Source organism: Macaca nemestrina, chromosome 13 (genome assembly GCF_043159975.1).
Source record: "Macaca nemestrina isolate mMacNem1 chromosome 13, mMacNem.hap1, whole genome shotgun sequence".
NCBI classification, from domain to species: domain Eukaryota; kingdom Metazoa; phylum Chordata; class Mammalia; order Primates; family Cercopithecidae; genus Macaca; species Macaca nemestrina.
This window is the reverse complement of record NC_092137.1, coordinates 121426458-121452584: the sequence shown is the minus strand read 5'-3', so window position 1 is coordinate 121452584 and position 26127 is coordinate 121426458. Positions and strand designations below refer to the sequence as shown.

Here is a 26127-nt window from a genome sequence, read left to right as displayed (position 1 = left end):
ACTTTTGTTTTTTCTTCAGAGGCATGATGATGATCCAGTGGAAAGGCCCAGTAACGTCTGTATTGCTTCTGCTGGCGGCTTTCCTCTGTAATCTGCAAAAGTAAGGTAAACTCAAAGGGCACAGACCATCGTCTGGATAATGAAAACTGGAGCGCACAGAGATGCCCCACTGGCCTGGTCACAGCTCTGGGTTTACAATGCAGAAGACACACTATTACCATCTTCTAAAAATACACTATTATCTTTTTTTTTTTTTTTTTTTTTGAGATGGAGTCTTGCTCTGTCGCCCAGGCTGGAGTGCAGTGGCGCGATCTTGGCTCACCACAACCTCTGCCTCCCGGGTTCATGCCATTCTCCTGCCTCAGCCTCCCGAGTAGCTGGGACTACAGGCTCCCGCCACCACGCCAGGCTAATTTTTTGTATTTTTAGTAGAGACGGGGTTTCACCGTGTTAGCCAGGATGGTCTCGATCTCCTGACCTCGTGATCCACCCGCCTCGGCCTCCCAAAGTGCTGGGATTACAGGCGTGAGCCACCGCACCCGGCCCACTAGTACCATCTTTTAAAAAGTTTTTTACAAAGTCTTTTCCTTTGGCCATTCACCACCAGCTTACTTAATTTTTTTTTTTTTTTTTTTTTTTTTTTGCACATTACTTTCCACACAAGTTTTACTTTGTGGCCACAATGTGCATACTTTATTTGAATGTTACTTTCATGACATAGCAAATTGTTTCTATAGTTTTTATAAAGGTCATTTAAAATGACATGCGCAGTAAGTCAAAGTCTTCCTGTGCTAGGAAATTTGAAAAAACAAAAGTGTAGAGAAAAATACAAAAATTACTGAATCTGAACATCTACAGAGAAGTGTTAGCATCTGGTCTGTTTCCTTCCAATCACAGACAGATCATATCTAATGGGTAAAGAACCTTCCATACTGTCAACAGACTACACTGTCTTCTAAAATCAATTCACCAGTGCGGATCCTCTGGAATAGATCTTGTGAGTCCCGAGGTGGTACTTTCCTCCCAGCGGCGAGCTATGAGAAGTGGAATCACCAGAGGTAGTCATTCCGTAGACAGAACTGCCGCCTCCCTGCGTGGCTGCGATGCTGACCTGGGTGGCAGGCCGGGGGCGCCGGAACCCAGCACGCACACTAAGTCGGTCCGAGCTCCGCTCTGCTCCCGTAAGATACTAACAACCTGAGGTAGCTGTCCAGACTCAAGGCGGTAGTGATTTTGTGTGTCTGCGTATTTATCGCGGGGTCCGCAGCGGGACCGCAGGGGCTGTGTCCGACGTCCCCAGACCTCCAGCAGGGTCCGGAGCGATGAACATCTTCCATCAACTTCACCTCCGGGCGCTCGGTCACTGGTTCTTACTTCAGCCCTCTTAGCCCCATAGGTCGGCGCGTCGGAAACCTTTCTGGCACCCGGTGGTCTTTCCTAAGAAAAAGGCACATCTCTCGCACATTTAACTCTCCGTCCGGTCTTTAACTTCAGGCGCGCCAGGACCCGAGGTTCTTCCGAGCGGCAGCTCCGCTCCCGAGCCAGGCACTTCCCAGAGCATTGGCGCGGCCTCCAGGCGCGGGGGACAGCCTCGGGAGGACGGGACTCCGGGTGCCGCGCGCGGGCCGAGGACAGCCGGGCTGGGGAGGCCCTGCCCGCCGCCCCGCGTTCTCCCGGCCACGGCCACCCCGCGCATCCGGAGCTGCCGCAGACCCGACCGGGCCCAGAGCCCCAAGCCCCCGGCCCGCCCCTAGCGGCCGCTTGTTTACTCCCCGGCGCAGCCTAGTCCGACCCTGGGGCCCGCCCCTGCCCACCGCCTATTGGCCGAGGAAGCGCGAAGACCGGCAACGATTGGCCCGGGGAGGCGCGGGGCGAGCGGGGTAGGCTGCGCGAGAGGCCGAGAGGGGGCGGCAGGCGATGGCGGCGGCGGCAGCGGCGGCGGGTGTGTTAGGCTGGTTGTTCGCCGCACTCTGCCTGGGCAACGCCGCGGGGGACGCCGCGCCGGGCCCGCGAGTGCTGGGCTTCTGTCTGGAGGAGGATGGAGCGGCGGGCGCGGGGTGGGTACGCGGAGGGGCGGCGCGGGACACGCCGGACGCCACCTTCCTCCTGCGCCTCTTCGGCCCGGGCTTCGCCAACAGCTCTTGGTCCTGGGTGGCCCCCGAGGGGGCGGGCTGCCGGGAGGAGGCGGCCGCCCCCGCGGGCGAGTGGCGCGCGCTGCTGCGCTTGCGCCTGCGGGCCGAGGCCGTGCGCCCGCACTCGGCGCTGCTGGCGGTGCGCGTGGAGCCGGGTGGCGGGGCGGCCGAGGAGGCGGCGCCTCCCTGGGCTCTGGGCCTGGGGGCGGCCGGGCTGCTGGCGCTGGCAGCGTTGGCGCGCGGCCTGCAGCTGAGCGCGCTGGCGCTGGCGCCGGCGGAGGTGCAGGTGCTGCGCGAGAGCGGCTCGGAGGCGGAGCGTGCGGCGGCGCGGCGTTTGGAGCCCGCGCGGCGCTGGGCCGGCTGCGCCTTGGGCGCGCTGCTGCTGCTGGCCAGCCTGGCGCAGGCGGCGCTGGCGGTGCTGCTGTACCGCGCGGCCGGCCAGCGTGCGGTGCCTGCTGTGCTGGGCAGCGCGGGGCTCGTGTTCCTGGTGGGCGAGGTGGTGCCGGCCGCCGTGAGCGGTCGCTGGACGCTGGTGCTGGCGCCGCGCGCGCTCGGCCTCAGCCGCCTGGCCGTCCTGCTCACTCTGCCCGTGGCGCTGCCCGTGGGGCAGCTGCTGGAGCTGGCAGCGCGGCCCGGGCGGCTGCGGGAACGGGTGCTGGAGCTGGCGCGCGGCGGCGGCGACCCCTACAGCGATCTCAGCAAGGGCGTACTGCGCTGCCGGACCGTGGAGGACGTGCTCACGCCCCTCGAAGACTGCTTCATGCTGGACGCCAGCACCGTGCTGGACTTCGGCGTCCTGGCCAGCATCATGCAGAGCGGCCACACGCGCATCCCCGTGTACGAGGAGGAGCGCTCCAACATCGTGGACATGCTCTACCTCAAGGACTTGGCCTTCGTGGATCCTGAAGACTGCACGCCGCTCAGCACCATCACTCGTTTCTACAACCATCCGCTCCACTTCGTCTTCAACGACACCAAGCTGGACGCTGTCCTGGAGGAGTTCAAGCGAGGTAACATCCCGGGCATGGTGCAGGGGACGCCTGTGCCAGTGCCCTCTCCCTGAAAAGGGATGGAGAGTTATGAAAGCCTTCAGGAAAGGGTCCCACCCCCGTGGCGTGCGGTGAGACTTCTAAGGTCCCTTTTCAAGACGGTATTGGCCTTGCAGGTTGGAATCACCTTTTGAAATACTTAAAGGCCATCCATCAGAGTGGGAGAAATTCTTTAGACAGCGAACACTTTAACCCCCGCGTCAGGATGGCACCCCTATACATATCCTATTTGCAGGGAGGGGTGTGTCCGCTTGGCTCTAATCCCCCAGCTCTTCCCCTCTCCCAGAGCGTTTCTGTGTGCTTGTCTTTGTAGCAGGTCCAAATGTTTGGCTAGAAACTAGAAGAACACAGAGAAGAGGGTAGTCTCCAGGTATCTGGGACGTTGTGGCCCGCACACATGTAATATCAAATTGACTGAACGTGTGATGTTTCCTTCAGAGCGTTCTTAAGGTCTCTGGCTTTACTGCAGATAAGGGTATTTAGGTGTCAATCTCTTATCTGCAGTAAAGCCAGGGAAACTTACACTTTGCTTCCCCCAAAAGTAACTCCACGGATGCTGACTTAGTCTCCCTTTCTCTCGGCTCTGTCGCCCAGGCTGGAGTGCAGTGGCGCGTTCTCGGTTCACTGCAACCTTCGCCTCCCAGGTTCAAGCAATTCTCCTGCCTCAGCCTTCCGGGTAGCTGGGACTACAGGTGCACGCCACCATGCCCGGCTAATTTTTGTATTTTTAGTAGAGACGGGGTTTCACCACGTTGGCCAGGCTGGTCTTTTTTTTTTTTTTTTTTTGAGACGGAGTCTCGCTCTGTCGCCCGGGCTGGAGTGCAGTGGCTGGATCTCAGCTCACTGCAAGCTCCGCCTCCCGGGTTTACGCCATTCTCCTGCCTCAGCCTCCCGAATAGCTGGGACTACAGGCGCCCGCCACCTCGCCCGGCTAGTTTTTTGTACTTTTTTTAGTAGAGACGGGGTTTCACCGTGTTAGCCAGGATGGTCTCGATCTCCTGACCTCGTGATCCGCCCGCCTCGGCCTCCCAGAGTGCTGGGATTACAGGCTTGAGCCACCGCGCCCGGCCGGCCAGGCTGGTCTTGAACTCCTAACCAGGTAATCCACTTGCCTCACTCTCCCAAAGTGCTGGGATTGCAGGCGTGAGCCACTGTACCTGGTCTTTTTTTTTGTTTTGTTTTGCTTTTTAATCTCCTGTTTTTAAAAAATTTTATATAGAGACAGGGTGTCACTATTTTGCCCAGTCTGGTCTCAAACTCCTGGCCTCAAGTGATCCTCCCACCTTAGCCTCCCAAAGTGTTGGGATTACAGGCGTGAGCCACTGCACCCAGCCTAACCTACACTTTTCTATCTGTAAGGTTTCAAGTTCTCCCTTCACTCCACATTTTCATCCCTCCTTTCACTCTGTTTTATCTAAGCAGTTCGGAGATTGAAGGTAAAACCAATACTCCCCAGATGTGAAGGTGTGGTTTCCTCTGTAGTCCTCCCCAGCGTCATCCTTAGGGGTGCTCCCCAGAGTTTGGTGCTCACACCTTGGCCAACAGCCATGCTTCTCACACCTGCACTCCTGTAGGGTGAGGGTGGGGGCACCCCAGGGTGGTGGATGGGCTTGACCCTAAAGGCTGTCTGCTGTGAGACCAAGAAGTGGCAAAGCCTCCTGGTATTTGTGGCAGGACGTCTCTGGCACTGTCTTACTGTCTGTGAGAGCCCCTGGCCTGTCGGTGCAGGAAGCCAGGCTTTGTGGTAATGACTGCTACTCCTGACTGAGCACTGCTATGTGCCAGGAGCTGATGGGCACTCTCTGTAATCTTGTCCCTTATTCCTTGCAGGAGGCCTGGGTGCTAAGTTACTGTCATTACTGTACCTCAGGAAGGGGTGGTGGGAGGCTTGGGTGGGCAACTCTAACTATTCTCTTAGACTGTTGGGTGCTCCTGGCTGTGTCCCTAGAACATGGCCATGCCACCCTGCCCTGGGGAGGGAGCCTGGGCTTGGGTCCAGACAGAGCCTCGTGGTGGTAAGTACTCCATGTGGGCTGCCGGAGCCCGAGGCAGGGGTGGTTCTCCTGGTGTGGTGGCCAACAGTGCAACCTGGACTCAACGGAGTAGGTTCCATCCTGCCCTTGCCTGCTCCCAGCCCCGGAAGGCTGCTCAGCCTCTTGTAGCGCAGGCTCCTCTGCTGCTAGTGATCAGAGTGGGTAAGTGCACCTGCGGCGGAGACTCATCAAGCACTTTGGCCAGTGCCTGGCATGCACGTGCTGTGTGCTTGGCGTTAGCAGGCTCTGCTGGTAGGTGAGCCGTTTGCCAGTCCGGGAGCAAGGGGTCAACCTGGAAGTGCAGATTTCCGTTTCTTCCAGGCGGGTCACCAGACTTCCTTCTTTTTAGGGAAAACGTGGAAGACTGTAGCTGTCCCTTTGGTGTTCTAAGCGCTCACGTTTCTAGATTCTTTAAGAAAATGCTCACTCTGGTGTCTGGCTTCAGCCAGCTGCTGCTTTCAACAGTTGAGCAGTCCCCAAGCAGAGATTTGGGGCAGTGGAGATGGAAGGGTTGCCCCGTTCAGAACTAAAGGCGACTTCCGTAGTTGGTCGTGATGCTCAGGATGAGGCTGGTGAAAGTGGTCTTTCATTTTCCAAACCCTTAGGGTCAGGATCTTGGCTGCCGTGGTCTGGTCTTTCAGATGCGACGGATGAGCTTGGTCCAGGGTGGTTGGGGCTTCCACTTGGGGAAAAATCGAAAATGTTCATGTTCATTGGGAAGGAGCCTAGAGGCAGGATGTCCCCCGGCGGGGGGTGGGGGGTAGGGTTGTGTGCTGTGTAAGGATCTTGGACTTGATCACCAGGGCCACGAGCATCAAGTAGCAGCATCAGTTTGGTTTTTTTTTTTTTTTTTTGTGAGACAGAGTCTCGCTCTGTCGCCCAGGCTGGAGTGCAGTGGTGCAATCTCTGCTCACTGCAAGCTCCGCCGCCTCCCGGGTTCATGCCATTCTCCTGCCTCAGTCTCCCGAGAAGCTGGGACTACAGGTGCCTGCCACCACGCCCGGCTAATTTTTTTGTGTTTTAGTAGAGACGGGGTTTCACCATTTTCGCCAGGATGATCTCGATCTCCTGACCTCATGACCTGCCCGCCTCAGCCTCCCAAAGTGCTGGGATTATAGGCGTGAGCCACCGCGCCCGGCCAGCGTCAGTTATTTTTACAGATCAGTAATGATTGTGGAGACCAGCGGTGTGAGGGTTCCAGGTGAGAGGGGGTGATAACCTGAACAAGGTGCATGGCAGGCCTGGAGAGGAGCCCCAAGAGGGCAGCAGAGATGGAATTAGGAAGATTGGTGTCTGGCAGCGGGGCTGTGCAACAAGGAGCAGCAGCTGAGGATGAGGCCCAGATTTCTGACTGTGTGGTGGCGGTGCGCCTTCACTAAGGGCCAGGCATGGGGAGCAGGTTTTGGCTGTTGAATTTATGTCTGTGCAGTGTCCCAAGAGGCAAACTTCTAGCAGGCGGTTGATGTGAACTGCAAGCGGGAGGCAGAATAGGAGTGTCTCTCCAGTCACGGGAGGCAGGCAGAGAGCCTCAGCCTCCCAGGGGCACAGGTGTGTCCGGGGCAAGCAAAGCGCAGGAGAAGTTGGCCAGGAGGAGGCCAGACCAAGGAAGGAGGAGAGCCCGAGATGTGGAATGTCCTGGAAGCTAAGGGAAGAGACCCCTTTCCCAGGGAAGGGGAGTGACAGGAGAGGAGGCCAGCAAACAGGATACCGTTGACCTCTGCAAGAGCAGATTTGGTGCCACGGCAAGGGAGCCATTTGAGGAATGAATGAGGTGTGGAAAGGTACGAGAACCAATGTAGACAGCCCTCCACAGAGCGTGGCTGCAGAGAGCAGTGACCGGCAGAAGACTGGGGCAGGGGAGGAGGCCCTCTGCTGTTTGGTTTTTTTTTTTTTTTTTTTTTTTTTTGAGACGGAGTCTTGCTCTGTCGCCCAGGCTGGAGTGCAGTGGCCGGATCTCAGCTCACTGCAAGCTCCGCCTCCCGGGTTTACGCCATTCTCCTGCCTCAGCCTCCCGAGTAGCTGGGACTACAGGCGCCCACCACCTCGCCCGGCTAGTTTTTTGTATTTTTTAGTAGAGACGGGGTTTCACCGTGTTAGCCAGGATGGTCTCGAACTCCTGACGTCGTGATCTGCCCGTCTCGGCCTCCCAAAGTGCTGGGTGCTGTTTGGTTTTAAGATGAGCAAGTGGAGCAGGTTCAGACTGAAATGCAGGTGGAAATGTAGCTAGGAAGGAAATCAGAAAGGCCGGGGTCCAGGCTGCTCCTGTTCTGGGCTGGGTGGCCTCCAGGCAGGTCACAAGCAGCCCGATGCAGGAGGATTTGGGGATGAGTGCCTCTGCTTGAAACGGACCTTTCTAAAAGCTGCCTGACAGCACGCTGAACAGGATCCCCTTGGAAGACAATGGGGGAGGTTTTTGGACCCTGGAAGTTGAATGAGGAGCTTTTTAATCCCCCTTGACTTCCCCGCTCCTGTGGTGAGTGAGGGCCATTCGTGGGCAGACTGGCCATGTCTCTCTGGTAACATCCCAGAGCTTTTTTCTCTGCTTCTCTAGTTCAGTGCAGTCCTTTGGCAAATATATTTTTTCCGTGTTAAAGTCCTTTTTGTCCTTCCTAACCTTCTTAGGCATTCCTCGGCTTAGGAACAAAGAACATATTGCAGCTTTTGTGGTGTGTGAAGTTTTAAAAATCGATTCCCTTCCCATCTCTCTGCCAAGCGTATGAGCCTCTGAATTTCCTGGAGCTGGAGTCCCTGCCATCTTGGTAGCTTTCATTCCAGCTCTTGTTTCTTTTGCTCCATCTGCTAGGGAACTTCAGTCTGGGGGCGAGGTACCAGCAAGGCACCCCTCAGTCAGTGCCAACTTGAGATGACGTGCTGATTGTTTTGTGCAGACGCACCAGGAAGAGTGAGTGCTTCGGAGCAGTAATAAATAACTTGGACAGCTGCTCCTTGACTTACAAATGGGGTTATGTCCTGATAAACCCACTGTACGTTGAAAATACCTTAAGTCAAAAATGTGTTTGATACATCTAACCTACCAAACAAAATAGTTCGGCCTGGCCCACCTTAAACATGCCCAGAACACTTACTTTAGCTTGCAGTTGGGCAAAGTCATCTAACACAAAGCTATTTTAAAATGAAGTGTTGAATATCTCATGTAATTTATTGACTGGTGTACTGAAAGTGAAAGCAGAATGGTTATATGTGTTTGAAGTACAGTTTCTGCTGAATATATGCTGCTTTTGAACCACCAAATTTGAAAAATTGTAATTTGAACCATGGTTAAGTCAGGGACCTTAATGTACAAAAGAACGTTATTGGCCAGGCGCAGTGGCTCAAGCCTGTAATCCCAGCACTTTGGGAGGCCGAGACGGGCGGATCACGAGGTCAGGAGATTGAGACCATCCTGGCTAACATGGTGAAGCCCCGTCTCTACTAAAAAAAATACAAAAAAAAAAAAACTAGCCGGGCGAGGTGGCGGGCGCCTGTAGTCCCAGCTACTTGGGAGGCTGAGGCAAGAGAATGGCGTGAACCCGGGAGGCGGAGCTTGCAGTGAGCTGAGATCCGGCCACTGCACTCCAGCCTGGGTGACAGAGCGAGACTCCGTCTTAAAAAAAAAAAAAAAAAAAAAAAACATTATTGTTACTATTATTATTATTATTATTTTGAGATGGAGTCTTGCTCTATTGCCAGGCTGGAGTGCAGTGGCACAATCTCGGCTCACTGCAACCTCTGCTTCCTGGGTTCAAGTGATTCTCCTGCTTCAGCCTCCTGAGTAGCTGGGACTACAGGCGCACACCACCACGCCCAGCTAATTTTTTTGTGTTTTTAGTAGAGACAGAGTTTCACCATGTTGGCCAGGACAGTCTCTATCTCTCTCTTTTTTTTTTTTTTTTTTTTTTTTTTTTTTGAGACTGAGTCTGGCTCTATCGCCCAGGCTGGAGTGCAGTGGCCGGATCTCAGCTCACTGCAAGCTCCGCCTCCCGGGTTTACGCCATTCTCCTGCCTCAGCCTCCGGAGTAGCTGGGACCACAGGCGCCCGCCACCTCGCCCGGCTAGTTTTTTGTATTTTTAGTGGAGACGGGGTTTCACCGTGTTAGCCAGGATGGTCTCGATCTCCTGACCTTGTGATCCGCCCGTCTCAGCCTCCCAAAGTGCTGGGATTACAGGCTTGAGCCACCGTGCCCGGCTGACAGTCTCTATCTCTTGACCTTGTGATCTGCCCACCTCGGCCTCCCAAAGTGCTGGGATTACAGGCGTGAGCCACCGCGCCTGGCCAAGAACGTTGTTATTATTATTTTTGAGACAGTGTCTTGCTCTGTCACCCGAGTTCGAGTGCAGTGATGTGATCGTGGCTCACTGTAGCCTCTGCCTCCTGGACTCAAGCAATCCTCCCACCTCAGCCTCCTGAGTAAGCTGGGGCCACAGGTGAGCACCACCATACCCAGCTAATTTTTAATTTTATGTAGTGATTGGGGTCTCCCTCTGTTGCCCAGGCTGGTCTCAAACTCCTGGCCTCAAGTGATCCTCCCAGCTCAGCCTCCCAAAGAGATGGGATTACAGGTGTGCGCCACCGTGCTCGGCCGCAGTCTCTGCTTTAAAGGAACCGAGCTGGCCGGGCGCGGTGGCTCAAGCCTGTAATCCCAGCACTTTGGGAGGCGGAGACGGGCGGATCACGAGGTCAGGAGATCGAGACCATCCTGGCTAACACGGTGAAACCCCGTCTCTACTAAAAAATACAAAAAACTAGCCGGGCGAGGTGGCGGGCGCCTGTAGTCCCAGCTACTCGGGAGGCTGAGGCAGGAGAATGGTCTAAACCCGGGAGGCGGAGCTTGCAGTGAGCTGAGATCCGACCACTGCACCCCAGCCTGGGCGACAGAGCAAGACTCTGTCTCAAAAAAAAAAAAAAAAAAAAAGGAACCGAGCTCTGGTTTCCTGTCAGGAGCCAGATGATTGCCAGGATGCTGAAAAGCGTCTGAGCAGCTCCGACAGCGTGAGGAGCGTCAGCACGCTACTTTTGTCTTTCTCACAGTATTCATTCATTCACCCAGGTGCTTTAGAAAACAGAAGACAGAGGGTGGAGGAACTTACGCTCCAGCTGTTATTAACATCATAGAAATTGGGCATTATGAAAGGGTACTTTGGCATTGAAATAATTGGGATACCCTGGAGCCTGCTAACTAAAATTACACTTGAAGCTTTTCCAGGACTTTCTGCTTGATGTTGGCAAGACACACTGTCACAGCTGCTCGTGGCCCCGTGGAGCTGGCCCGCGGGTGGGCGTCGGTGTGCGTGGCCTCGTGGAGCTGGCCCCCGGGCGGCTGTCGGTGTGCGTGGCCCCGTGGAGCTGGCCCGCGGGCGGGCGTCAGTGTGCGTGGCCCTGTGGAGCTGGCCCGCGGGCGGGCGTTGGTGTGCGTGGCCCCGTGGAGCTGGCGGGCGTCAGTGTGCGTGGCCCCGTGGAGCTGGCCCGCAGGCGGGCATCGGTGTGCGTGGCCCCGTGGAGCTGGCCCCCCGGGTGGCCGTCGGTGTGCGTGGCCCCGTGGAGCTGGCCCGCGGGCAGGCGTCAGTGTGCATGGCCCCGTGGAGCTGGCCCGCAGGCGGGCGTCGGTGTGCATGGCCCCGTGGAGCTGGCCCGTGGGCGGGCGTCGGTGTGTGTGGCCCCGTGGAGCTGGCCTGCAGGCCGGCGTCGGTGTGAGTGGTTCCACTCTGGTGGCTCAGCACATGAGAGGTGACCTTGAGTCCCTCCAGCTGCCCTTGCTCTGTCCCCCTGCTGCCATCTTTGGCTGCCATCTAGACCCCCCAGACGTTCTTCTTGGGATTCAGTCACACAACCACTGTTCCGGGGGATCTTCCAGGGCCTGCTTTCTTCTGTTCGTGGTAGAGTCATCCCAGTGTGGCAGGAAATGGAGAGTCGTGTGCCTTGTTTTAGAGGGAAATGGAGAGTCGTGTGCCTTGTTCTCGAGAAGTCTGAAAGCAAAGGAGTGAGTCCCTCTCTGCAGGAAACCTGTCACAGGGGCTGGCTTCCTGGGAGAAGGGAGTCGAGATGAGGCCTCTCTGCGCTGAGGTGGCTGTTTAGATCCTGGGCTTTGGTGCTGGAATCCGAGGCATTAACCAAAACCACAAGTCGCGCGTGGCCTTCCTGGCCTGGCCTGACAGGTTTGTACTCTGGCGGGGCAGCCGTGGCCCACGTAGAGACGGCACCCAGCACAAGCACCGAGGGTTAGAAGGTGTCTAGAAATGCGGTTCAGAGGGCTGAGTGGCCATCTCCAGGGGCCCTAGCCTTTCCTCCTGGAAAGCGGGGAGATGACTCGTGTGGCCATTTCCAGCTTTTTGTCCAGGGGAATGCAAGCATCCTGGAGAACTGTGCTTTTTTAAATCAAGCTCACGGGATGTAAAGTATGATCCACACAACGTGAACTTGACTTTTTGATTTCCCAAGAGAGTCTTGAAGCAGGTCCCCCTCACAGGCAGGTCCAGGCCAGTTTCCCTCAGTGTTTCTGTTAGTGACAAAGGAGGGCCTGGCTGGCTGAATTGCTCCCATCCCCTGTCCTGGCCCTGTGCAGCGCAGGCCGGCAGCCCCCTCCACCTGGGGCTGTGGTACCTAAAGGTGGAGTCTGAGTTGAGATGTGCTGTGAGCATAAAACACACCAGATTCAGAGAGTGCAAAATAGACGAAATGTCTGTGTTTATTTTTTGGATTGATGACATGTTGAAATGCTGTTTTGACTATATTGGGTTACTTACAATATAAAACTTAATTTTGTGTGTTTGTTTTGACTTTTCTAACGCAGCCGTTCAGATTTTAAATTACTTAGGTGGTTTACGTTCTGGTTTTTTCAGACGGGTCTAAAGTAGTGTGGATGAAAAGCACTTACCTGACACAGTAAATTCCTGAAGCCTCCCCAGCATTCCCCAACACTGTGAGACTTGGGCTTTTTTCCAAGTTTACATTCCCTCACTAAGCAGACAAACCAAACAGGAAGCTAACCTGAGAAAGAAAGACAGGGTAAGGCGGAAGATCAGCCTGGTGCTCCTCCCCCTGCACAGCTTGACTCCTGAGTGGTCAGCTGCCACGCGTCCCATCCCCTGGTTCACAGACCCTAATGGGCAGCTCTAAGAATTAGAAAAACGAAAAGATACACAGACACACACACGCACACACATACACACAGTCTATCTATCTTTCTATCTCTTTTTCATTTCTATCATAAGGACAAGAAGGAGTTCACATTTACATAGGATGGACAGCATGTATATTTACTGTAAAAAAAAAAAAAAAAAAAAAGAATTAGGAAAACCTCCCGAGGAGAGTCAGGCTGGGTGGCCTCACTCAGCCGCCCCGTGTGGACTGCCGCAGGAGAGCCTGCGTTTCCGGAGTCATGCCCTTGTTAGCCTGCGTATGCAGGCTGGCTGCTGTGTGAGGCGCATGTGTTCTCGACTGGATGCTTGTCTGAACTGCATCCATGGCATGGAGGCGCACAGACCTGGAGCTGGATCCCAGCTCGGCCACCTCTGCCTGGGGGGCCTGTGCAGATGAGCAAGCATGAGCCCAGGGCTTCATTTTCAACCCGTGTGAAAATAAGGCCAGTCCTCATAGTCATGCTGGGCGTCTTAAGCAAAAACCTAGAAAAGAGTCTGGCTCTGTGCCTGACCCGCTGTAGGAACATGAACATTAGCCACGTCCTTTTGGTGGGTCCCGAGGGAGATGAATCAAAGTGCGGGGGCCCAGCAAGCTGTTCCATGAGTGTCCTCCGCCCACAGGGAAGTCCCACCTGGCCATCGTGCAGAAGGTGAACAACGAGGGTGAGGGCGACCCCTTCTACGAGGTCCTGGGCCTGGTCACCCTGGAGGACGTGATCGAGGAGATCATCAGGTCCGAGATCCTGGACGAGTCTGAAGACTACCGTGAGTCCAGACTCTTGGCAGTTACGTCTCCGCTGGGCCCGCGCACTTCCCCAGGTGTATGTTGCGTCCGAGGCCAGTGGGCCTCTGTGCTGCTGAAACCCAGCAAGATCCACAGCCAGGCCCCTTCTCAGCCCTGCCTGGGCGCTGGCAGGGAGCCGCCTTGCAGGAGGGCTCGCCTGGGGCTCCGTTAGCAGCAGTCCTGTTAGATTCCTCCATACTGAGAGAGCTCTGCCCTTCATGGGCCTTTCCCAGCCTTCTGTCTCCCGAGGTGCTTTTGTTTTTGCAGGTTCTTTTGTACATTACAGAAATGTCCTCTGAAAGAACCCATTCTTTGCCATGAAGAAAGTCTTCCCGGCTGGACGCAGTGGCTCACGCCTGTAATCCCAGCTCTTTGGGAAGCCGAGGCGGGCAGATCACGAGGTTGGGAGTTCAAGACCAGCCTGGCCAATATGGTGAAACTCTGTTTCTACTAAAAATACAAACATTAGCTGGGCGTGGTGGCGTATGCCTGTAGTCCCAGATACTCAGGAGGCTGAGGCAGAAGAATCGCTTGAACCCAGGAGGCAGAGGTTGCAGTGAGTCGAGATCATGCCACTGCACTCCAGGCTGAGACACTGGGAGGGGGTGGAAATAAGTCTTCCCAAAGCAGCTGATCCCGGGCCCTTGATTTCGTGCCTGTTAGGTTGGTGGCTGAGGTCTGCAGAGCTGCACAGAGCCTGTGCTTCATGGCCGGGCCCCCTGTCCCGCATGCTTCCAGAAATATTGCTTTACTCGTGTCAATTTTCAAACATAGCATTTCTGGTTCCATTCCTGAGACTGCCACAGGCCTGGGGTCTCCAGGTTAATTGCGGCCCTTTTGCACTGGTCATCCTTGAATACATGCTTTCTAGTGAGAAGTTTCTCAGTGGCCAGAGAGGCCTGTTACTATTTTTTAATTTTTAATTTTTTTTTTTTTTTGAGATGGTCTTGCTCTGTCATCTAGGCTGGAGTGCAGTGGTGCAGTCATAGCTCACTGCAGCCTCAACTTCCCAGGCTCGAGCTTTCCTCCCACCGCAGCCTCCTGAGCAGTTGGGACTGCAGGCGCATGCCACCACACCTCATTATTTTATTTGTTGTAAAGACACGGTCTCCCTGTTGCCAGGCTGGTGGTGAACTTCTGGCCTTAAGTGATCCTCCCGCCTCGGCCTCCTGAAGTGCTGGGGTTACAGGTGTGAATCACTACATCTGGCCTAAATTAAAATAAAATTGAGTCCACGTCCAGTGACTTATCAGGGATGCCTGTTGTTTTATAAGAGCTGCTTTGTTATCATATCAGCGTTCTCTTCAGCCAGCTCCAAGGCAGGGAGCCACCCCTCGCTCTGTGTGGTTGGGGTGGGAGCAGGCCCCGTGGAGGGAGTGGTGCTGAAGACATGTCCCTGGGGCTCTGATGCTGCTCCGTCGAGGACCCCCGGCCTCAGTAGGAAGGAGCAGGCGATGCAGTCCCTTGGTGTGGTGGTGTTGACTGACAGGTGGCTGATGCCTGAGCGCGCCCTCTTCTTCCATCTTAGGAGACACTGTGGTGAGGAGGAAGCCTGCTTCTCTGACGGCCCCTCTCAAGCGGAAGGAGGAGTTCTCCTTGTTCAAGGGGTCTGATGATGAATATAAAGTAAAAATCTCGCCTCAGCTGCTCTTGGCCACCCAGCGCTTCCTGTCCCGAGGTGAGGCGGGAGGGTGGTCCGCGCCCCCTGCTCTCCTCACCGTCCTGTGGGTCAGGAGGCCGCCCAGGGCCGACACTGACTCTGCTCCCCGCTCCTAGCAAGCGGCGCGTCTTGAGGACTTGTGTGTTCTCTGCAGCCCTGCCAGCATCCTGGGTCATGGGAGAGACAGCTCCTCTCTGCCAGACGACCAACAGCTGGGCCAGGCCAGCGCCACGCCTGGTGCGCCACAGCCAGGGGCCTCAGCTCTCAGCTGCGCGGGTGTGGGGTGCCCTGCCCAGTTCTTTTTTTTTTTTTTTTAAAAAAAAGACAGGGTCTCGCTCTGTCAGCCAGGCTGCAGTGCAGTGGCACGATCTTGGCTCACCGCAACCTCCGCCTCCCGGGTTCAAGCGATTCTCCTGCCTCAGCCTCCCAGGTAGCTGGGCTTACAGGCGTGCATCACCACGCCCGGCTCATTTTTGTATTTTTAGTAGAGGCGGGATTTTGCCATGTTGGTCAGGCTGGTCTCGAACTTCTGACCGCAGGTGATCCACCTGCCTCAGCCTCCCAAAGTGCTGGGATTGCAGGCGTGAGCCACCGCACCTGGCCCCTGCCCAATTCTCTTGTGTTGAGGTGTGGGGGCAGCTGCTGACAGGCCACCCAGGAGAGCCCTACGGGGCAGAATAACTTGAAGTCGCCTGCAGCGTTGGGTGTGGTTCCACTAGGCCCCAGTGGACACTGTCCCTTTTTCCTCCGGGCAGAGGTGGATGTGTTCAACCCACTGCGCGTCTCGGAGAAGGTCCTGCTGCACCTGCTGAAGCATCCCAGCGTCAACCAGGAAGTGAGGTTTGACGGGAGCAACCGCCTGGCCGCGCACCACTACCTCTACCAGCGCAGCCAGCCGGTGGATTACTTCATCCTCATCCTGCAGGTAGCTGTGCGTCCAGGCCTGGAGCCCCTCCTGCCTCCTCAGGCCAGGGCAGGGTCTAGGAGAAGAGGGGAGCAGGCCGTGCAGATACGCACCCTCCCGCCCCGAACAGTTGAGGTGGTGGGTTTCTCCTTCCGCTGTCTTCTGACGGGAAAGGTGATCTGGCCGCACCTGTTTCTCTCCTTGCCACTCCTCCCAGGGCAGGGTTGAAGTGGAGATCGGGAAGGAGGGTCTGAAGTTCGAGAATGGGGCCTTCACGTACTATGGAGTGTCGGCGCTAACCGTGCCATCCTCAGGTAAGCCGTGGCCCTGCTGGTGCTGAGGGTCAGGGTTGAGGCTGCAGAGCCTGTCTCCCATTGTCGCTTGGGCCCTCAGTGCCCCTCCTCGCCTCCCTTCCACCTGAGCCCACCGCCCCACGAGGTGGTGTGGCCCCTGGGCTTCCGGGCGGGAGGGCAGCATTCTTCCTCGCTCGACTTTGCGGCTCACTCCACCCCTGCAAACCCTCTCCTGCCTGTGCTCATTCTCCTCTCCCTGCTTCCCAGGCACATCGCCTCTCCAGGGCGATTGGTGGGGTGGCTCTTCGAAGCTGTGCAGTTGTCCCCTCCAGGGGAGGGGGCTCCCAGCTGCCAGCACTGGCTTCTGCCATCACTGATTGTTCCTTCAATAGTTCACCAGTCCCCGGTGTCCTCGCTCCAGCCCATCCGCCATGACCTGCAGCCCGACCCAGGTGACGGCACGCGTTCATCTGCGTATTGTCCCGACTACACCGTGAGGGCGCTCTCTGACCTGCAGCTCATCAAGGTGACTGCCTGGGCTGCTCGTGGGTGCTGACTTTAGCCGACTTTGTGTCACTGGGGGCTAGATCAGCTGGTCTGAGACGGCCCGGAGCAGGGCCTTCCGCTCATCCTGAGGGACACAGACCTTTGCACCCAGTTTCCCTGCGAGATCTTAAAAACACTTGACTCAGTTGCTCTTCCCTTAACTCGCTTAAACTTGTGCCTCTGCCCTCTTCTGGCATGGCGTGACCTTTCTTGCCTACCTTCCGCGTCTCGCTTCACCAGTGGGGTCTGCCAGTAACACTGTCATACTCCAGGTTACGCGGCTGCAGTACCTCAACGCACTCCTGGCTACCCGAGCTCAGAACCTGCCACAGTCCCCTGAGAACACCGACCTGCAGGTTATGCCAGGCAGCCAGACCAGGCTCCTTGGTGAGAAGACCACCACAGCGGCAGGTGAGCGCCGAGTGGCACACTGTGCGCGGTGTCTGGACCCAAGGGCCGTGAGCTCACACACACAGACTTGCACTTTCGCCGCCCCACCCTGCCCTCTGTCTTTTTTCTCTCTTTTCTCCGCATCCTTTTCCCTTCTTGTTTTTCTTTTCTTTTTTTTTTTTTTTTTGAGATGGAGTCTTACTCTGTTGCTCTGTTGCCCAGGCTGGAGTACGACGGTGTGATCTCGGCTCACTGCAACCTCTGGCTCCTGGGTTCAAGCAATTCTCCTGTCTCAGACTCCTGAGTAGCTGGGATTACAGGCGTGAGCCACCATGCCTGGCCAATTTTTGTATTTTTAGTAGAGATGGGGTTTCACCATGTTGGCCAGGCTGGTCTTGAACTCGTGACCTCAGATGATCCACCTGCCTCAGCTTCCCAAAGTGCTGGGATTATAGGCATGAGCCACTGTGCCCAACCCCCTTCTTGCTTTTTTTTTTTTTTAATTCTTCATTATTCAACTTGAACTTCTTGCTATTTTTAATAGCATGGATGACGCCAAACTATAGACTAACTGGTATTTAGAGTAGAGTATAGTAAGTCAATATTTTCTCTCAAGGATCTCTTAGAATGGATTGACTTAATCAGAGAATTGTTGGGAAGTGGGAATAAGTTTTAGTTCAGACACTCTTTTGGCCATTTAAGATTAAGCTTAGGTCACTTGGAGTCAGCAGTGGCCCTGGCTTAGACGGTGTGTGGCTGGCAGACACCATCCTAGACACTAGAAGGACATTTGTGAGGAGTTTGGCCAGTTCATACTAATATTTAAGCGTGGCCCATCCAGGGCTCCACTGGGAGCGGGAAGATTGTGTTGGAAGAAATTTTGCAAATGGAACTAGAGGTTGTGGGATGTGAAACCCCATCCCCCCACTGCAAGGAGGGAGGTGAAAGAGTCTGAAGTGTAGGCTGTGGGTAGGAGTGGTGAAGGGTTTCTTGTTCTTGTTTTTCGAGAAGATACTTTAATTCTGATTGCGTTCCTAACGCTGGGGTCAGATCTGCCTGAACGTAAGGTTCCTGGAAGAGCCGGTGGGGCTTCCGGAGAGGCTGTGGAGGGAGCTACGGGCTTGCTTCCTCCCACCCCCACCTGCCCCACCGTGAGGAAGATAAGCTCTTATCAACGCTTCCCCCGCCAGGGCACTGCGCTAGGAGCTTCCATGTCTGACTCTGCTAACCTCCCTGTGGCCGGAGGGGCGCTAGCTCTTCTGCCCGTTCTACAGGGCAGGAAGGAGAGCCAGAGAGAAGGCCCAGGCACTCTGACCTGCTTCCTGTAGGCCTCCCATGGAGCCGCTCTGGCTACTCAGACCCACACTTGAGAGCACAAACATGTTTTTCTAATAGTCCTTTCTGAATTGTGAGGTGACGTGCAGGGGAGGGAAATCCCACCCTGGGCCACGTGGATGCCTTAGCCCCTGGGGGCTCCAGATCCAGGTGCTGGCAAAAAGGCAGCAGGGGAGGCCGTGCTGCTTCAGTCTTGGATCTGAGGATGGGCTGCATCTCTTTCTAAAGAGATCCCTCTAAGGATGGTGCCGCACTTTCTGTTCAGAGATAAGATCTTGCCATGTTGCCCAGGCTGGCCTCATACTCGGGACTCAGGTGATCCTCCTGCCTCAGCCTCCGAAGGAGCTGGATGAGCAGCTAGTGCCCCACCTTCTAGGGTTGCTGAAGCTTGACCCATGGTGATGGTTTCTTATTGTATGGGGTGCCCCTTCTACTGAAGTTCATACTGTCCCGTCACACTGGAGTCTCAGAGGCCAGGGCGGTGTGCTTTTCACAATGTGAGCCTTTTGGTTTTGGTTTTCCCACGTGAGCCTTTCTGGCTCACTGCCACCCAGACTGCACATGTTGTATCGAAGATACAGACCTAATCCCAGAATAGTGCTTCTCCCGTCATTGCATCATATCATATACCCAGAGATTTTTTAAAAATCTTCACTGGGCCGTCCTGTAAGAGAAGAGTTTATAGTGGCTTTGTGGGGCATTTCCTCTTGGTAATGGATTATTATTCTCTAGACACAATGTTGGTTATTTTCACCCAAGTACAACCTGACAGTTGCTCCAGTGAGGCTGACCTTCTCTTTCTGTTTCTTGCCTGAACTCGGCTTGTCCTGCGTTTTGTCCTGTGAGCTTGGCACTTCACTGTCCGGAGGAGCGTAGGGTCGCTGCACACCTGGAGATTTCGGTGGGGTGCTGCTTAAATCGTGCAGATGAGAACCAGTTTCTGGGGACCTTGGCACTAGACGCCCAACAGAGAAGTGCCTTTTTTGAGACTTGGAAGACACAATAATTTTAAATTGCCTACAGCAGGGTTTGGCAAATGGTGCAAGGGTCACATCTGGCCAGCAGCCTATTTTTGAGAATGAAGTTTTGTGAGAACCCACACATCGGTTTGTGGATTGCTGTGGCTGCCTTTGAGTTACAGCAGTGGAGCTGAGTAGCTGTGACAGAGACCATATAACCTACAAAAACTAGAAATATCGGCCTTTTACAGAAAGAGTTGTCCGACCCCTGGCCTACCATTTCAAACCCTGGGTAGGTCCTCCGCGTCAGTTCTCCGTGGAACTGTTATCGCCGAGGGTAGGTCCCCCGCGTCAGTTCTCCGTGGAACTGTATGGCCGAGGGAAAGGCGGCCCCCATGCTGTGCAGCCCTCCATGCTGTGCTCCCGGCTTCCTCAGCCGGCCGTCCTGAGCCAGGCTGTGGGGCAGTGCAGCGCCAGCACTGCGGCTGCCGGCTCCCCCTTGGCTTCCCCTGCTTGGGGCATCAGCCCTCTCCATGGTGCTGCCCGGAGCCAAGAGGCACAGCCATTTCTGCTCAATAGCTTCTCCTCTTCTTTCTCTCTCTGCTCTCTTTAGCCTTCCCAGTAGACCTTTCCCTCTTTGGCACAGTTGGAAACTGCAGTTGATAAATGACTGTGGACTAGTGCGCGTTTTTTGTTTTCAGAGCACACCCAAGGTAAATATCTTCCCTCTCCCTGCCCCTTCACTTTCCTCTCCTGGCCCTTCAGCTGTGGGAGGAGCAGAGCCCTCGGCTCCCCAGGCTGGGGACCTTTTTTCTCCAGGGGTGCGGGGTGGGCGCTCCCTTCCATCCTTCTGGAAGACAGGAGGGGTCACGAGACTCTTCCACTGTGGAAAATGGTGCTTCCTTCCAGCACGGGGTGCTGTATTGTCCCGGGAAGGTGCCTCTTGTTCAGTATAATGACCTGGGACCCCCTGGGGCCAGAAATCCACAGCCCCAGCTTCCCCCATGTCCCAGGGAAGGCATCTGTTGGCTGACCATCTGCTAACCGATCGCTCCTGGCTCTGCTCTGATACCTCCCAAGGCCTCCTGAAGCCCCTGTCTTAGCTGCCCCTTCCTGTCCCACAGAGGATTTGGCACTTGGTTTTGACAGGTCCCTTTACCAGCTTTGATGTGAATTTTCCTTCCCTTGTCTTCTGTAGGGTCCAGCCACAGCAGGCCCGGCATCCCGGTGGAAGGCAGCCCCGGGCGGAACCCAGGTGTCTAACTGCTCACTAGGCAGCCCCAGATCTGGGGAACAGATGAGCACGTGGGGAGCTGGAGTGAGCTGAGCAGAAGCTTCGTGCCCGCCTGCCCCCATCCCCTCCAGGCCACGTTTTAGATGGCCCTTGTAGATGCGGGTCCTGGGTGTCCTCAGAACTAGACATCAGTGCCTGGATCCTTCAGCCGGTCCTGCCCTCCTTTAGGAGACAGGAGTCACCAGGGCACAGCCCTCCAGGCCCGCGTCAGGAAGGAACGAAAGGAATGCCATCATCTCTAGTCCCCAGGGCCCAGCCTTCCCCTTCTCCCCCGAGGCTGGGACCGTGTGGCGTATTCAGATTCAGACCTCTTCGGGCCGAGCCACCTTGTGAGTGCAGTTACTGCCTTTATGTGGCCGTGACCTGTACTCGTTTGCTTTTAATTTGCCAACCTATCGCTGCTGGCAGCACTTTTCGAGCAGGCCAAGTGCACCCATTTTGGCTGGGGGTTCAAATTGATGGCCTTGTCCATGGCGTCCTTTCTGGCTTCCCTAACGGTGTCATGTTTCAGAGCATGTGCCCCAGCCTTTCCCATGTGCCAAACCAGAAGCTCCACTGCCCGAAGGCTGTCCCTGTAGGCCTGCGCCCTCCCTGGAGGCTGCTCTTCTGATCCTGAGAGCTGGCCTAGCGGTGCTGAGGGCTCCTTTCTGCTGCTCTGCCCACCTGCTGAGTTGCCACTCACAGCGTTGTCAGTTCCTGTGTTCTGAGAAGAGGTCACGCCTGGGAGGAAGGGATCGTCATGCTGCATCGAATCCTCTCTCCGCTGTGTGGCCCCGGGAGCGTAGCTGCCTGTTGCACCTGCTCCACACCTCTCCATGGCCTCCCTGCAGGTGCTGTGTGGTGTGACGTGCAGAGAGCAGCGAGGGAGGCTTTAGGAACCAGGTGGATCCTCTTTAAAAAAAAAAAAATCAGTTTTTATTATATCTCTAGAACATTTCAAGTCTTTTCGTTTTTTTCTGTTCCTAGCTATGGGGTTTTAGAGAAGTGGGAACTGGAAGGCATTTGTCTTTTTCTTCTAATTTACTACATTTTCCTTCCGTAGTTCTTCAGCTGTGTGGAAATGGGCATCACAAGGACACAGGATCATAGATTGGGTAGGGAGGGAGGAGGATTTCTGGAACTTTTCTCAAAGGAATTTGGACCCTTAAAAATGGGACTGAAGGTCAAAAGAACAGTGGTATGCTTGCTTAGAAATTGTCCTCAAGGAATCAACTGTGAGAGCAAGCCCGGTTTGGAAACAGATGCATTAAAATCCTGTCTCCAGAACAGTATTTTTTTGTTTGTTTGAGACGGAGTCTCACTCTCTTGCCCAGGCTGGAGTGCAGTGGTGCGATCTTGGCCCACTGCAACCTCCACCTCCCAGGTTCAAGCCATTCTCCTGTTTCAGCCCCCTGAGTAGCTGGGATTACAGGTGTCCACCACCACACCCGGCTAAGTTTTGTATTTTTAGTAGAGACAGGGTTTCACCATGTTGGCCAGGCTGATCTCGAACTGACCTCAGGTGATCTGCCCGCCTTGGCCTCCTAAAGTGCTGGGATTACAGGCGTGAGCTAAGAACAGTGATTCTTAACCTTGGCTGCACATCAGAATCACCTGGTATTAAAAATACCTGGACCTGCCACCAAAGCTTGTGATTTAATCAGAGTCTGGGCATCAGAGTTTGCAATTTTTTATTTATTTTTTATTTTTATTTTTTGAGACAAGATCTTGCTCTGTCACCCAGACTGGAGTGCAGTGGTGTGATTACAGCTTGCTGCAGCCTCGACCTCCCTGGTTCAGGCCATCCTGCCACCTCAACCTCCTGAGTAGCTGGGACTGCAGGTATGCACCACCACACCCAGCTAATTCTCTTAATCTTTTGTAGAGCTAGGGTCTCATTATGTTGCCCGGGCTAGTCTCGAACTCCTAGGCTCAAGCCATCCTCCTGCCTCGGCCTCCCAAAGTGTTGAGGTTATAGGCGTGAGCCACCATGCCCAGATTCACAGAAGAGGTTCATACACCTTTCACCGAGGTTCCCTTAATGTTAACATCTTACATATAACCTTGGTACATTTAACAAAACTAAAAAATTAACATTGGTGCAATCGTACTATTAGAGTTTATTTGGATGTTACCATTTTTCCCCAATGTCCTTTTTCTGCTGTAGCAGCCAATCCAGGATGTCATGCTGCACTTAGAGCTGTTGCTTTCTTTTTTCCTAACTTTATATTTTGAACTAATTTCAGAATATAGGAAGTTGTAAAGATAAGGGCCTCACGCAGCCTTCATCTGGTTTCCCTCCGTGGTTACATCTTACGTGATTGTAATGCAGTATTCCAAGCAAAACTTTGACACTGGTGCAGTGTGGGTGGACAGTCCCAAATCATGTGTCATATGTACATCTGTGTAACTACCACTGCAATCACGATAAAGAAATCCCATCCCCACAAGGATCTCCCTTCCCGCCACCCCTAACTCCTGGCAACCACTAATCGTTCCATCTCTTATTTTGTCATGTCAAGAATGTTGTATAAATGGGAGCATAGTGTGTAAGCACTTGGGATTGTCTTTTTTTTTTTTTTTTGAGACAGAGTCTGGCTCTGTCGCCCAGGCTGGAGTGCAGTGGCGCGATCTCAGCTCACTGCAAGCTCCGCCTCCCGGGTTCCCGCCATTCTCCTGCCTCAGCCTCCCGAGCAGCTGGGACTACAGGCGCCGCCACCTCGCCCGGCTAGTTTTTTGTATTTTTAGTAGAGACGGGGTTTCACCGTGTTAGCCAGGATGGTCTCGATCTCCTGACCTCGTGATCCTCCCGCCTCAGCCTCCCAGAGTGCTGGGATTACAGGCGTGAGCCGCCGCGCCTGGTGGGATTGTCTTTTTCACTCGGTGTCCTCGGAGATCATCCAGCGTTGCATGTGTGTGTTCACAGTTTGCTCCTTTTTGTTGCTGAGTGGTATTGCGTGGTGTACACATTGGTCCCGTGAAGGACACCTGGGATGTTTCCAGTTTGGGGCTATTCCAAATAAAGCTGCTACGACTGTTGATGTACAGGTTTCTGTGTAAAGATTAGTTTTCCAGGAGTGTAAATGCTCGGCCATAGGGTTGTTGCATGTTTCGTTTTTTAAACCATCAAACTCTTACATCCTCACCAGCAACCTAGGACAGTCAGTTTCCCCGAATCCTCCGCAGCACTTGGTGGTGTCGTGTTTTTACTTCAGCCGTTCCGACAGGTGTGTCGTGATGCCTCACGGTGGTTTTTCATTTGCGTTTCCCAGTGATGGACACCTCCCGTGTTCCCCTGCAGTGGAATATCCCTGTCTTTCACCCTTTTCTGATTGGATTGTTTTTTCTGTTGAGTTCTGAGAGTTGTTTTGAGATTGCTTTATGGGATTTTTGGTTTGCATTGGTCTGTAGCTTATCTTTTTCATCCCTACCCCCCCTTTTTTTTTTCTGAGACAGAGTCTCACTTTGTCACCCAGGGTGGAGTGCAGTGCCACAGTCTTGGCTCGCTGTGTACTTGACTCCTGGACTCAGGCAGTTCTCCTGCTTTAGCTCCCCAAGTAGATGGGACTATCACCACGACCAGCTAAATTTATTTTTATTTATTTATTTATTTTTTGCGATGGAGTTTTGCTCTTGTTGCCCAGGCTGGAGTTCAATGGCACGATCTCGGCTCACTGCAACCTCTGCCTCTCGGGTTCAAGCGATTCTCCTGCCTTAGCCTCCTGAGTAGCTGGGATTACAGGCATGCACCACCACACCCAGCTAATTTTGTATTTTCAGTAGAGACGAGGTTTCTCCATGTTGGTCAGGCTGGTCTCAAAACTCCTGACCTCAGATGATCCGCCTGCCTCAGCCTACCAAAGTGTTGAGATTACAGGCGTGAGCCACCATGCCCGGCCTACGCCCAGCTAATTTTTTTTTTTTTTTGAGACGGAGTCTCGCTCTGTCGCCCAAGCTGGAGTGCAGTGGCCGGATCTCAGCTCACTGCAAGCTCCGCCGCCCGAGTTTACGCCATTCTCCTGCCTCAGCCTCCCGAGTAGCTGGGACTACAGGCGCCTGCCACCACGCCTGGCTAGTTTTTTTGTATTTTTTAGTAGAGACGGGGTTTCACCGTGTTAGCCAGGATGGTCTTGATCTCCTGACCTCGTGATCCACCCGTCTCGGCCTCCCAAAGTGCTGGGATTACAGGCTTGAGCCACCGCGCCCGGCCACGCCCAGCTAATTTTTTATAGAGATGGGGTACCATGTTGCCCACACCTGGTCTCAAACTCATGAGCTCAAGTGATCTGCCTGCCTCAGCCTCCCAAATTACTACAATTACAGATGTGGGCCACTGTGCCCAGCCATCTTTTCACCCTCTTGGGGTTTTATACAGAGCAAAAGTTTTCAGTTTTGATAAAGTCCACTTTACTGATTTTTCCTTTATAGACTGTTGCTTTTAGTGTTGCATTTAAGAACTCTACGTAAGGCCGGGCGCGGTGGCTCAAGCCTGTAATCCCAGCACTTTGGGAGGCCGAGACGGGCGGATCATGAGGTCAGGAGATCGAGACCATCCTGGCTAACACGGTGAAACCCCGTCTCTACTAAAAAATACAAAAAAACTAGCCGGGCGAGGTGGCGGGCACCTGTAGTCCCAGCTACTCGGGAGGCTGAGGCAGGAGAATGGCGTGAACCTGGGAGGCGGAGCTTGCAGTGAGCTGAGATCGCGCCACTGCTCTCCAGCCTGGGCGGCAGAGCGAGACTCCGTCTCAAAAAAAAAAAAAAAAAAAAAAACCCTACGTAGTCTTAGATCCCAAAAGTTGTCTGTTTTTCCCTAAAAGTTTTATAGTTTTACATTTAAGTATGTATGTGAGCCATGTTAGTTTTTGTATAATGTGTAAGACTTAGGCTAAAGTTCTTTTTTTTAGCGTATCGTTTTCCAGCTGCTCCAGCACCGTTTGTTGAAAGGTTGTCCTTCCTCCATTGAATTACTTTTGCACCTTAAAGTCAGCTGGGCATATTTGTGTGGTCCTGTTCCCATCATGTTCTTGGCTCTGTCAATGTGTGTGTCTGTCCCTCTGCCAGCATTGCACTCTTGGTTCACATAGCTATATAGTAGATCTTGAAATCAGGTGGACAGATTCCTCTTCTCACTTTATTCTTTTTCAAAATATTTTTGCTATAAATTTTTATACGGATTTTAGAATAACCTTGTCTACATCTACAAAACATCTTTGAGGATTTTGATAGGAACTGCATTCAACCTGTAAATCTGAGGAGAATTGATATCTTTACTCTATTGTGTCTAACAATCTGTGAACATGGCATGTCTATTTAAATCTTTGATTTCATCATGTTTTGTAATTTTCAGCATACAAGTCCTTGCCTATTTTGTTAGATTTAAACCTAAGTATTTCACTTTTTAAGCAATTGTTAACAGTACATATTTTTAACTTTTGTGTCTGTATGTTCATTTCCAGGAGGTAGAAACAGGTTTTATGTGTTTATCTTGCACCTGAGGTTTGCTGGACTCCCTAGGTGTCTGCTTTCTATAAATTCGTAGGATTTCCCACATAGACAAGCATGGCCTCTGCATGAGAATACCTGGATCCTCCCCTCAGGGCTTCTGGCTTAGGGTGTGGACATCAGGACT

At 54.0% G+C, this 26127-nt stretch overlaps 1 protein-coding gene across 4 annotated transcripts; it reads left to right on the top strand.

The window, feature by feature from the left end:
- Positions 1-1917: 1917 nt before the first annotated feature.
- Positions 1918-25927, top strand: LOC105490051 (cyclin and CBS domain divalent metal cation transport mediator 3). 4 transcript variants are annotated; one of them, XR_011612128.1, is made up of 9 exons: positions 1918-3142; positions 12973-13116; positions 14664-14813; positions 15551-15720; positions 15917-16013; positions 16385-16518; positions 16811-16949; positions 19836-19935; positions 20421-25927. XR_011612128.1 is itself a non-coding variant. In XM_011755288.3 (8 exons), exons 1-8 carry the CDS (start codon positions 1918-1920, stop codon positions 20483-20485), a joined length of 2124 nt encoding a protein of 707 aa, XP_011753590.2. In that variant the 3' UTR covers positions 20486-25927. The 4 variants fall into 4 exon arrangements, 3 of the variants coding, with proteins under 3 accessions (XP_011753590.2, XP_011753591.2, XP_070933420.1); XM_011755288.3 differs by lacking the exon at positions 19836-19935; XM_011755289.3 differs by having other exon boundaries at positions 19836-25927.
- Positions 25928-26127: the final 200 nt, after the last annotated feature.

Excerpts from the sequence above, each read along its gene's own strand:
- LOC105490051 (XM_071077319.1), top strand. The coding sequence starts at position 1,918 with ATGGCGGCGGCGGCAGCGGCGGCGGGTGTGTTAGGCTGGTTGTTCGCC. Across the intron at positions 15,721-15,916 it reads ACTTCATCCTCATCCTGCAG|GGCAGGGTTGAAGTGGAGAT; the intron begins GTAGCTGTGCGT and ends CACTCCTCCCAG. Across the intron at positions 16,014-16,384 it reads GCTAACCGTGCCATCCTCAG|TTCACCAGTCCCCGGTGTCC; the intron begins GTAAGCCGTGGC and ends TTCCTTCAATAG.